The 13,496-nt window shown below is 37.1% G+C and overlaps 1 protein-coding gene across 1 annotated transcript in view; it reads left to right on the plus strand.

Moving 5' to 3' along the window:
- CNOT6L (CCR4-NOT transcription complex, subunit 6-like) overlaps positions 1-13,496 on the plus strand; it is an 80,424-nt gene that overhangs the window by 18,495 nt on the left and 48,433 nt on the right. Inside the window, exon 4 of the mRNA XM_006872900.1 lies at positions 9,317-9,406. Within this exon, the coding sequence (XP_006872962.1) occupies positions 9,317-9,406 (90 nt within the window). The remainder of the gene's footprint in view (positions 1-9,316; positions 9,407-13,496) is intronic.

Genomic DNA, 13,496 nt, shown 5'->3' on the forward strand with positions numbered 1-13,496 from the left:
AATCTTCCTCTAGTCGAGTTCTGATTATCAAACCATTGAGGCTAGGTCAAATGGGTACTGTCTGCAAGTTTGGTTGTTCTTGTGCATCTCCCCTCACTTCATATTATTTGGATGCTTCACTCTCAGCTGTAGCCCTCTGTGGCTATGTCCTTGTCCATGGGCTTAAGTGTCCATGGGTCTCGGCACAATTTGGACCAACCAGCTCTTCCTCTTCTCTCTCTCATCTCCAGGTCAAGGGAAGTCAATGGACTGTGATTGAACTTTGCCCATTTCTTCATTGCTGCATTTCCCCCTCTTCCACTCACCAGTAGGCCAGTGTGGTAGCTAGCAAACTTACATGCCTGTTCATATGTTCCCTTTGAGTTTCAGTCTTAGAAGGGAGTCTGTCCTGAAGGAACTTGATTGCTTGCCTTGGTGGCTTCCTGGTGAACAGCTTGCTTACTCTTGTAGTAGCCATTCGTGCTGACATTTTTGTTTTGGGTTTTTTCTGATGATGTTTCTTTGAAGATGTATCTTCTGTCACTCTAGCTGTTCCAGGCTGGTCTGCATGTCCTTGCTAGTGGGAATATCACATCATAAAATTCTGCATGGGACTCAAAATTCCACTTACGGTCCTATACTCTGCCAAGGCTTTGCAAGAGGCCTTTTCACTGGGAAAGTTTTAGAACCCCTTTTAGATATCCCAGTCAGTGATAGACTGAAGACGGGCTTACAAGTTTTCTGTAATCATGCTTCCCAGTATTCCTTTCTATCCCACTCAAGGGTCTGTTTTATAATAGTAGGCAAGGGAAACCAATATTCATAAGGCAGTCAAGCATTTTAGTCTTATTGCCCCTCTTCAAACTATGGCTAAATCCCTGTATCACAGAGCCCTGTTGTTCCAAGGTTGAGTATGCATCACTGTTTACCTCTATCCTACTTAGGCCATGCAAACCTATCTTGGTGTTCCCCTATCTATCTTGTTCTTCCACCTCCTCTACCTTCTTGTATTGCCTTCCCCAAAACCGAAACTAAACCCTCCACCCCAACCCCACTGTTGTTGTTACCTTATAGTCCATTGCCTCTTCCCTCCGTTTAAGGCAGTCTGTTTTATCCTGTATTCTACGTGCCTTCCCACCACCTGGATCTCTGTTCCTATGTGTTTATCTTCTATCACAATGTAATTGTTTTGATCATAGACTGAACTCCCAGATCCTCTGTTCTTATAATATTGTTCTGTTCTTGACTGACTCTTCCATTTGTCGATTGAGATCAGGGTGATATTGCCATGTATGTCATTCTCTGGTTGTTTTCTGTTCTTGTTAGTTCTCAGTCCACAGAATTTCCTTTAGGATGTTTTTCATAGTAGGGTTGGCTTTGGCAAAATCCCTTATCTTTTGTTTATCCTGGAATGTTTTGATTACACCATCATATTTGATTGACAGCTTTGCTGGGTAGAGGATTCTTGGTTGGCAGTTTTTTTTTGTTTTGTTTTTTTTTTTCTTTCAGGGTTTTATCTGTGCTTCCCATTGCCTTTATGCTTGAATAGTTCCTGTTGAGAAATTCGAGTTTAATCTTATTTGCTTGCCTTGTATGTTATACGTCTCTTTTCCTTAGCTGCTTTCAGGACTCTGTCCTTATCTTTGATTTTGGAACACTTGAGTATTATATGTTTTGGTGATTGTCTTTTAGGGTCTGTCCTTCCTGGGATTTGTTGAGCTTCTTGAATATTTTTTTTTTTTGCTTTTCTGGATGTTAGGAAAGCTTTCTTCCAGAAGCTCTGCAACTTTCTCCTCTGTGGACTTGTGTTTTTCTTCCTGTTCCAAAATGCTAATAATTTTTAAATTATTCCTCTTCATGTTGTCCAACATGAAACTTAGGCTTTCTTCAGATTTTTTCAATCCTTTTTTTGTGTTTGCTCTTCTGTCTTCATAGTGTTGAGAAATTTATCTTCTAGCTCACTAGTTCTGGCTCTATCTCTTCAATTCTACTCCTTTGCCCTTTCAGTGTATTGTCCATTTCAGATATTCTATTATTAATCATTTGGACTTCTTTCTGTAGGTTTTCAATTTTTTCCAGTGCTGTCTCTATCTTATTTGATTGTTTCTGTAGCACTCTCCTGTCTTCTTCCTTATTTTTCTCAATTTGATATATTTTATAATCATTTTTCTGAGTTTCTTCTCAAGCATTTCCAAAGTCTGCCCATCTTCCAGTATGGAATGTAGGTCTACTTCCAGCTCATTTGCCTCAGTGACTTTATCTTGTTTCTGGACATGTGCTGATATCGTCATCTGTTTCTGATTTTTTTGGCATATTCAGGAGTTATCTGTGGTCTTAATACTTAGATGGATGTGTATTTTAGTATTGTTATGCTTTCTATCGCCTCCAAGTAGATGTGATCAGGAAATGGGCTTTCCTTTTCACTCTTCTTCCTGAGAAATTTCAAGATGCCACTGTTGGTCATTGTGATGTAACTTAGGATTTAATTTTCAGCCTATTTTCTTTTTAGTCTGCCTGTCCCTCTTCACAATCCCCGTTTAGGCCTTTTTTCTAGTGATAAACATTTGAGGCCGGCTGTGGCCATTTTGCACCGCTGTTTGCTTTTAAGTGGAAAATGTCACTTTAAATTTTGAGGATATCTGTGCACATGCATAGTAGAGTCCTTTGGGTCGGGGTTGGGGTTGAGGTGTCCACTCACTCAGGCACCCACTCTAGTCACCAGAATTTAGGTGCACAGACACCAAGAGACCAATGAACAGATACCAAAAAAAAAAAAAGAATGTCCACACCTTTATCTCTGCAGTTCTGTCAGGCGTCTGTGGCTGCTGTGATCCTTTCCTCACTTGGTCTCGCTGAAGATGGCAGCTCCAGGAGCAACTGAGCATTGAATTAGAAAGCAATTTCAAATGGATTTCTTCTGCTTCAAATTCTCCTAGCTATAGCCTTCCAGCCTTTGAAATACTCCTTTATATGTGGTTCAGAGTTCTGGCACCTTCTCTTGAGCCAGCTTGGTCAGTCTGGTATTCTGTGTTATTGCTGACGGTACTCCTCATTGCACTTCCACCCTCTCTGCCATTTTGTTCTCCCCATATTGTTTCTTATGTGTGTTATTTGTGGTTTTCTGTCTTTTCTTTTGTTAGATTTGTCAATTTTATTAATCCTTTCAAGGAACCGACATCTTGTCTTGTTGATTGTTTCTATTGTTTTTCTGTACCTTTGATTTCTGCTCTTATCATTGTTTCTTTTCTTCTTGTGACTGTAGGCTTACTTTGCTGGTCTTTTCTAATTTTTGGAGATGTTGTGTTAATTTGCTTTTTTATTGTTTTTCTTTTGGATGCTGCCTTTATTGCTGTAAATTGGCCTCTCATAACTACTTTTGCTGTGTCCCAAAGGGTTTTATATGTTGTGTTTTCCTTTTCATTTGTTTCGAGGAATTTGTTTGTTCTGTTACCATGTAGCTTTTAAGCAGTTTCCATGTATTTGATTTAATTTCCTTTATCTTCTTATTGTTGATTTCTAATCTTTATAGCATTGTGATCTGAAAATAAGCTTTGTAGTGGTTTGATATTTTTAAAATTTATTGAGACTTTCTTTGTGGCCTAACATATAGTCTGTCCTGGAGAATATTCCATGTACACTGGAAATAAATGTGTATTGTCCTGTTGTTGGGTTGAATTGTGTGTAGCTCTACATTCAGCAAACCGTACACCTTTTTTCATCTCAATGATTAGAATCCCCTACTTGCAACATCAATCCCACTTTTCTTTTGCTCACTATTACAGCTCATATTTCATAAATGAGCAAATCAAAAATGTTTGATGTACACTTACAAAAAATATATATGTATATATTTATTTAAATGTCCAAAGGGCACATTCTGCCAGTGAGCCTCCTGCACACAGACATACAGCCATTGTCTTTGCTGTTGCAAGTTCTCTATATAGGGATCCCACGTGTTACTCGTGCTCTTAATGGTTTTCCCCTAATGTCCATGCCTGCCCGCCCCCCCCCCCCCCCCAGGTTCCCATCCAAGATGACACATATCATTTACTAAAAGTGTTTCTTTAGGCTTCTCTTGGCTGTAAAAATCCCTGAGACTTTGCTTTCAATGATCTTGACAGTTTTGAGGGTTACTGGATTTCTGATCTGGATTTATCTGATGTTTTTCTCTTATCCAGAGGAGTTATGTAAGTTTCTAGAAAGGAAGCCCGTAGGATAGAGCCCCTTGCATTCTACTGGGTCAGAGTACATACTACACCTGCAATTCCTCATTATTGATGTTGATAGTGGCCACCTGCCTGGGCAATGTATCAGCTTCATTGACTGTATAGTTACTCTTTTTCTTCCTTCTCATACTGCTTTCTTGGAAAGGAAGTCACAGTTAAAGAGTGGGATGGGATGTACATACCACCTCTTTGAAGGAGGAGTTCCTTTTAGAAATTATCTGGAAATCTGCAGGGCAGATTTATTCCAGTGCCATTTTGTTCAGTTTGCTTCTTTTTTGCCCTCCATATGTCTGTTTTTGTTTTTGTTACATTGTTGACCGTACATACATGTTAATAATGCTTGTTTTAAAATCCTTGCTTCCTAATCCCACTATGTCTGGGTCAACTGCCATGGACTATGCTTACTGGGATTGATTGCATTATATCTATAGGTTGTTTTTGGTAGTGTTAACACTTTCACAATATTGATCCTTCTTGTCTGTGAGTATATTATATTCTTTAATTTTGTAAGTTATTTTTTAATGGGTAATAGTATTGTGTAGTTTTCTTAGTATAGTTCTTTTGTTTCTCTAGTTACATTTATTCTTAAGCATTTCATCTTTTGGGTGAGTGTTTGCAGTCATTTTACCTTTTGATTTTTTTGCGGTGCTGCTGGTTTCTTTTATCTGTAATACTTTCCTATGCTGAGTTCATTTTTTGGGTGCTTTTTCCTGTTGATTTCTTGATAGTTTTAATGTTTCAAAGTCTTCATGGATTTTCCTTTTCTTAATTTCATATGAAAATTTACTAAGTTGCTTTTTGAGATTACCCTGTACTTTATAATTTCTTCCCCATTTTAAAAACAGTCTATTTTACCTTGAAATCTACCTGATCTCCTCCCACCCTGAAAGTCTGTAACTATACTTTTCCATCCATTCACTTTATAGTTTTTCTGATCATAGGTTAACATCTCAGATTTCCTAATTTCAGGCTTACCTGTTTTGTTCTACTCTAGATACTTCCATATTTGGACTGAATTCTGTGTGGCGTTGCCACATGTGTAACTCTCTGGTAGGTATCTGCTCTTTTTGGTTCTCAGACGAAAGAATTCCTTTTCCTATATTTTGGACAGTTGGCTTGATTTTTGCAGAGTCCTGTAATTTCTGTTCATTCATAAATGTTCTAATATCACTTATATATGATTGACAACTTTTCTGGTTACATGATTCTGTTTATCAGTTTTTGTTTGTTTGTTTTGTTTTTCTTTCAGAGTTTTGTATATGTCTACCATTACCTTCTTTTCTGCATGATTTCTGCTGAGAAATCATAGCTTAATTTTATTGGTTTTCCTTTGTAGATAACATTTTGTTTTTTCCTGAGATGCTTTCAGGATTGTTTCCTTGTCTTTGATTTTATAGAGTTTGATCATGAAATGTCTTGGCGATTTTCTTTTTGGGATCTTTTCTGCCTGGGTCCATTCAGGTTTTTGAATTCATTATCTTCTTATCTTTCATTATACGTACATTTTATTACAGCTGCTCTTTGAATATCTTTTCTGTAGTTTTCTTTGCCTAGTCCTCTTATTGAATTCCTATAACCTGTAGGTTATTCCTCTTCATGTTGTCCCAAATGAATCTTAGACTTTCTTTGTATTTTTCATACTTTTTTCTGATAATTCTTCTAACTTACTTGTATTAATTTACCACTACTAGCCTGAAAGTAAATGGCAGAGTATGGAATAAAAACAATCCTCAATCATTGACCCAGAAAAAGTTTAAAAATCAACCATCAGCTGGAAAATTCATGCTTACAGTTTTCTGTGATTCTAAAGGGAGTCAGTATTTGAATACTATCAGGAAAAAGGTTCAACAATCTACAGTGCTCATTACAGTGAAATGCTCACTGAAAACTGAAACCTAAACTTGGTATAAAATGCAGAAGATTGTATTTGATCTTTCATGACAGTGCATTTTTGCACACCTCTGCTTACAGTGTTTACACACTGTAAAAGCTTTGTTTTGAGGTGTTGAAGCATCCTTATTATTGTCCTGATACGCTTTTTCAGGCTTTCACCTCTTTGGTTCCTGAAAGCAGTCCTTCATGAATAAAGATTCATGTCTGGTGAAGCAATGAAATGAAGACAGTGGTGAATTCGTGGCTCTCAGCTCATCCTAAAACGTTTTTAAATAAGGGAATATGAAAGCTTGTTGACGGATAGACAAGATGTATTGAAAAGCAAGGCGATTATGTTGAAAAATTACTCATTTGTCTTTTCTAAATGTTGACTAAAATGAATTCTGTAGCCAGATTGTGGATAATTTTTTACTTATCCTCTACTTTATATACATTGTGCTTATAAATTTATTTAGTTTTAAAATTAGTTTTTCAAAGTTTGCCACCTTTTTGTCTTCAAATAATGAATCTTCTCAATTATTCCCTCTTTCAGTGCTTTGTAAAACCTAATTTAGTTTTAAGTTTTCATATTCTATCTCCCGTATTTTCTAATGTCTTACATTTTCTGTCTCTTAGTGATGTATTTTGGAATATACTTTTTTTGCATCTTTTTTTAAATGTTTTATTGTGAATTATGTGATAGTTTACATGGGATAACATTATTTTTACATTCATCCTATCTCGTTTCATTGCCATGGTTACAATCCTTCCATGCATCATCACCAACCAAAGGGTATACAGTACAAACCTGCCCCCTCGTCGTCAGCACACAGCCCCACTCCCTCTCTGTGTCTCAAGTCCCCAGCTGCTCCATCTCTGCACATCATCATCTCTGCCTTCATCTCAGGCATCACTGATTCTGTAGGTAGGGTCCCGCTCTCCTCTCCTTTGTCTTGATGGTCCCAGGGACCTCTGCTCCTAGACTGAAAAGTTAATCACTCCCCTCCTTGCTAAAAAAAAGTCTACCTGTACATTTCCAAACCTCACAATCAGTCCTGATAACAATTATTCACTATTGTATCACAAGAGACCTAGCCGCATTTCATTTCATCAGCCCCACCAGACAGATTGGATACTACTCAGTGGAGATTCTACCTTCCTCCAATGCTCTCTGGATCTAGGTTCCCTCTTGAAAGCTTGTAAGCCAGTCACTTCTTGCCTTTTTAGCCATCCTCATTTTGGGTAGCCAGTGTCCAAGTTGCCTATCCCTGTCTACTCTGTGTATGGAGAGGATGGGAATGATCCTTGCTGTAAAGATTTGTTTCCTCTTTTAAGGTATTGCATCCATAGGTGTGGGTCAAGTTCATCAAATTATATCAGATTACTCTTTTTTTCCTCTTCTTTCTTCTTCTGGTTGCACTCTGATCATCCAGTCATTGAAGCCTGGTCAAGTGGGTATTATTTGCAAGTGTGGGTGTTCTTGCGCATATACCCTCTCTTCATATCAGCTGGACGCTTCACTCTCCGCTCTGTTCCTCTGTGGCTATGTCACTGACTCTGGGCCTAAGAGTCCCCAGGTCTTGCCACACTGCTGGCCAACTAGATCTCCAGTCGGGTTCACAGGAGTCTATTGAACATTGTAGGACTTACTTAGCTCACAGCTTCATTGCTGTTTTTCCCTCACTTCCCCTTATCGGTGATAAACATGGTCACCAAGCAGAGCGTGTCTTAGTCTTAGAAGGGGGTTTGCTCTCAGGGGACCCGACCACTTGCCTTGATCTCTCCTGAGCAACTTGCTTGTTCTTGTAGTAATCAGTCTGCCTGATTATATTGTTGGTATTTTTCCTGTCGGTCTTTCTTTTAAGAAGTATCTCTTGTTCTTCTAGCCACTCCAGGCTTGTCTTCCCGTCCTTTCAAGTAGAAATTTCCCACCTCTGAAGATTCTGGATGCTGTTCAGGATTCCACGTATAGTCTTATGTAATGCAGAGGCTCCACAGGAAGCCTCCTTCACTGGGCACATTGTAGCCCATTTTAGGTATTACAATCAGTTATAGGCAGAAGACGGACCTACAAGCTTTCTATGGTGATATTTCTGGCTATTCCTTTGTCTGCCTCTCCAGTGTCTTTTTATACTGGTATGCATTATTTTTAATCTTGAAGTGTCTTTTATCTTTATTTATTTATAAACACACACACAGTAAAATATCCATATGGTATTCAATCTGATGAATTTTGACAAAGGTATACCTGTGTGGTAGTCACATAGAATTTTTTCTGTTCCCCTCAGGAAGTTTCTTTTTTCCAACTTCTAGTTAGATTAAACTCAGACAGATTTGCAAAATATGTTCTTGTTAAGTGCTGTTGAGTTTTTTCTGATGGCTTATTGACCCTTTGGACAACAGTATGATTTCAGAACTATTTGCAAAGTAGTTGTACCTTTTTACACTTCTACCAGCTGAGTATGAGAGGTCAGACACTGCACAGTCTTTCAAACATTTGGTTGGTGAGAAATTTTTTAAATTTTTTAGCCATTCAGATGTGTGTCTATAGCACTATAGTTTGTTTTAATAATTAGAACCCTCACACATCTATCAGTTTCATTCCCCCCTCCCCAATCTGCCTCTTACATATTTATCTTAATAAACTATCTTTATTTTTTAAAGGAATAGAAAGTCTGTTAACCTTGTTGTTTGGTTTTGATGATTAATTTGTAATTTTCAGTTTCAGATATCTCTGATCACTAGCATACAATATTCCTATTTCTCTCACACATTTCAGTGATTCATGTCGGTAGCAGGTTTTCTTCTTGCTTGAAATAGTTTCTTTACCCTCATTCATTGTAATGTAAATACTTCATGAGATCTCTACCCTTTAGAAAATCTCATATATTCTTTCCTATATAGGACAGTTTATTTTTCAGTTAGAATCCTTTGTCTTTAAGATGAAATGTACAATTAATAGGGTTGCCTCAAGGATTCAGATCATAATTCTTTTGTGGTATCCATGATTAATATGTGTGTTTGAGCTTTAGAAACCCAAATTTTATAAATAATTTTAGGTGCACAGTATAAACAATTTAACTCTTTTGAAGTGCTTTTTCTTTTTTGTGGTTTAAACTGTGTTTATAAAGAAATTTATATAATTTCTTTATGTAACTGATTAGATCCAGTGAAACCCAATTTATAAATTTAGTGTTTTAATTCTAATAAACAATTTTTATGATTGTCGTTTGCTATAGGCAATCCTTTGTCACAGGATATTCTCAACTTATACCAGGACCCAGATGGAACCCGAAAGCTACTGAACTTCATGCTTGACAATCTTGCAGGTAAGTATTAATAAAGCTAAGAACTCTACAGATATTATTGCTAGATAAGGTAGAAAATGTTGCTTGAGAGCAAGTGCTTATAGGTCTGGAGTTGTTATGTAGGACATTCTTCTTTGTGTCTACTGAATGCTTTCTGTTCAGTTATATTTTGTGGTTTAATCTTCCCAATAATCAAAGAAATAAGTGTTTTTACCCTCAATTTACACATGCAAATTCTGAGACTCAGATAGTAAAGGTATTTGCCCAAGTTTCACAGCTGATTAATACCAGTCCTGTGAATCTTGGTTGTCTTGCTCTAATTGCAAAGAAAGAATTACAAAGAATGTAGCTAAAATATTATATTAATGTATTTTGTACTTGAACCAGTACTGTATAGTAATTTCAGGATTCTTTATTTTTAAAAGATATTATCCCAAGTAAAATATCTGAATTTAGTAGTGTCTCTATAGTTTTGCCAATGTTTTGCATGTGTAAGCATATATGGAGTCCCTGGATGCAAATGGTTAAGTGCCAGAATGCTAATTGAAAGGTTAGTGGTTAAGACCCACCTAGAATTTCCTTAGAAATAAGACTAGGCAATCTACTTCCGAAAGGCCTCCACCTTGAAAACGCTATGAAAAAGTTCACTTTGCACACATAGGGCATGGCCACAAGTTGGAATTGACTCCATGGCAGCAACAGTAGTCCTTTTCCCCGCTTCCCTCTTACTTACTCCTTTAAACTGCTAATGCTATTTACACATTTGACTTTTCTAGATATTTCATATATGTGATCATACAGTATATTTGTCTTTTGTCTCTGACTTATTTTATCACTGTAATGTTATCAAGGCTAATACATGTTGTATCATGTATCAGGACTTTATTTCTTTTTATGATTGAGTAATATTTCACTCTGTAATAAGGAGCCATGGTAACATAATGCATTACACATTGAGTTGATAACCACAAGGTCAACTGTTTGAATCTACTAGCACCTCTTCAGGAGAAAGAAGAAGTTCTTTGCTCCCCAAAAGATGTACCACCACTCTTCTATCAGTTTGTCACACTGTGGTGGCTTGTGTGTTGTTGTGATGCTGGAAACTGTGTATTTTAAATATTAGCTGTGACACCCATGTTGGACAGGTTTCAGTGAAGCTTCCAGTCTAAGACAAACTCGAAGGAGAGGCAGACCACTTCTGAATGGTTAGCCAATGAAAACCTTATAAAGATATGAGGATGGCAAAATTTTGTCTTTCGTTCTTTGGACACATCAGGAGGGATGAACCAGTTCCTGGAGAAGGACATTATGCCTGGAAAAATGGAGGGTCATCGAAAAAGAGAAAGACCCCAACAAGATGGGTTGACACAGCAAGAGCAACAGTGGACTCAGACATATCAACAATTGTGTAGATGGTCCAAGACCAGTCAGTGTTTTGTTCTATTGTGCATAGGGTTGCTATAAGTTGGAGCTGACTCAGTGGCACATAACAACAACAAAATTTTTATATTCTCAGAAACTCTACTTGATGAAGTCAGGTTGTTTTATATAAATCACATTGTGTTCATTCATTAATCTGTTGATGCTCTTTTAGGTTGTTTCTTCCTTTGGGGTATTACAAATAACGCTGCAATGGACATTGGTGTAAAATTATCTGTTTAAGTCTTTGCTTTCAATTCTTTTGGATCTATACCTTGGAGTGGAATTGCTGGGTCATATATGATAAACAAGTGTTGGACTGCTACCCACAAGGTTGGTGTTTCACATCCACCAGCCGTTTCTTGGAATCCCTAGACAGAGTTGCTGTGAGTCAGAACTGACTTGACAGCACTTAACAACAATAACATGGTAGTTCTATGTTTAACTTTTTGAGGAACCATCAAACTATTTTCCTTAGTAGCTGTTTGTTCCATGTTACAATCTTATCAGAAATGGATGATATCTCTGATTTCTGCACATCCTAGCTAGCAGTTGTTTTGTTGTCTTTCTAGTAACAGTGATCTGTTGGGTGTAAGGTGATATCTCATTGTAATTTTGACTTTTCTATTCCTAATTAGAAATCTCTCTATGTGCTTATTGGCACCTTGTTCATTCTTTTTTTTTTTTTGATACATGCTTATTTTGCCCAATTTTTAATAGCATTGTTTTTGTTGTTGAATTGTGGGAGTTCTTTATATATTCTAGATACAGAAAATGTTCTAATTTCACTATCAAGTTTGAGAAACAATTTTTCTGGGCATATGATTCTTGGTTGGTACTTTTTTCTTTCAGTCTCCCCATTGCCTTCTTATCTGCATGGTTTCTGCTAGGATATCTCTTACTTAATCTTACTGGTTCTCATTTGTAGGTAATTTTTTTTTTTTTTCCCTCGAGCTTCTCTCAGGATACTTTCCTTTTTGGTTTTCAAAAAATTGATTATAGTGTGTGTCGATAATTTTCTCTAGGTGACTATCCTGTTTGTGATTCATTCAGTTTCTTGAATGCTTATGTTCTCATCTTTCATAATGTCAGGAAAGTTTTCTTCTTAACAACTCTTTGACAGTTTTCTCTGTGCATTTTTTTGGTATTACATTATATGTGTTGTTGTTGTTGAGTGCCGTCGAGTCAGTTCCGACTCATAGCGACCCTGTACAGGGTTTCCGAGGGTGTAAATCCTTACGGGAGTAGAAAGCCTCATCTTTCTCCCGCGGAGCGGCTGGTAGTTTCGAACCGCTGACCTTAAGGTTCGCAGCCCGATTCGTAACCACTACGCTACCAGAGCTCCTTACATTATATGTAAGTTACACCTTTTCTTGGCATCTCACATAAATTTTAGGCTTTCTTCAGAATTTTCCCTTATTTTTTTTCTGATTGTCGGGCAGGCTAGTATTGAGAGATTTGTCATCAGGATTACTCATTTGACCATTCAGTGATTCAAATCTACTCCTTTGCCTTTCAGTGTATTATTTATTTCTGAAATCTTAGTATTAATTTTCTGGATTTCTGTTTGCAAATTTAAAATTATCTCCAGCTTTTTTTTTCATTTATTTTGTCCATTTGTTATAGAGTTTCCTGAAATCTTTTAACATTTTTCTGTATTCCCTCCTTGTTGTACACTTTTCTCAGTGTTTTGTTCAGTCCCATGAAGGTACCTAAGTATCATTCTTTTGAATTCTTTATCGCATAATTCCAATACCCTTTCTTCCTGTGAATTTTAATCACTTCTTTGAGCCACTCTGTCTTGTTTTCTTTGTGTGAATGGAAATTATCTGTTGTTTCTGAGACACTGTGATGTCATTATGTTTGTATTTAATTGATGATTATATGCTGGTGTTCTTAGGCACTCACCATCTGCCTCCTGGTGTGTATGGTAGAGAATGGAAGTGTGTACACTGTTTTCTGGTTGCTGTTTGTGTAGCAAAGTTCAGGGCAAGCTTGGCTGATGCTGGGTAGTAGAGGAGGGTTGCTTACCGGCTGTTTATTTGTGGTTGAGACTGCAGAGTGTATGGTTGTGATTGTGTGGCCATGGTTACTGTCTCTTTTTGGGTGGGTCAAGAAGAAGAAAAACAATTACAAGAGAAAAAAACGTACAAGAGAAAATAATAAAGATGTTAAAAAAAACTTGTCAGGCAGTAGCAATAAAAAAAATAATAGCTTAAAAGATGAAAAGGAAAGGAAACTAGAACAGGGGAAGATAAAAATAAGAGAAAATAAAATTTACAGAAAAACAATATGCAAAAGTAGGGAGGGGGAAAAGAAAAGCAAAATAGGTAAAAGAGTAGTAAGGAAAAATATGAAGAAAAAGAGGAGGAGGAAGAAAGAAAAGAAAAACAAAAAAAGTGTTAAAAACAAGGGAAATATAGAGAGAATAAGGAACAAAAAAAGGAAAAGACTATGGTGTAGGGGACAGATTCAGAGAGAAGAAAACTAATCTGTGCTACTGGGTAACCAGTATGTGTTGCCATCCCCCAGTCAAGGTGCTCTCAGAGTGGGAGGGAGAGTGGGGAGGTGGTTATATACCTGGTCTTAAATGGAGTTACAACCTTGCTTGCTGAAAGTGAAGAAGACTTAAAACATTTACTGATGAAGATCAAAGAGCACAGCCTTTGGTATGGATTACATCTCAATGTAA

This window comes from Chrysochloris asiatica, unplaced genomic scaffold (genome assembly GCF_000296735.1).
Source record: "Chrysochloris asiatica unplaced genomic scaffold, ChrAsi1.0 scaffold00214, whole genome shotgun sequence".
In the NCBI taxonomy this organism is placed as follows: Eukaryota; Metazoa; Chordata; class Mammalia; order Afrosoricida; family Chrysochloridae; genus Chrysochloris; species Chrysochloris asiatica.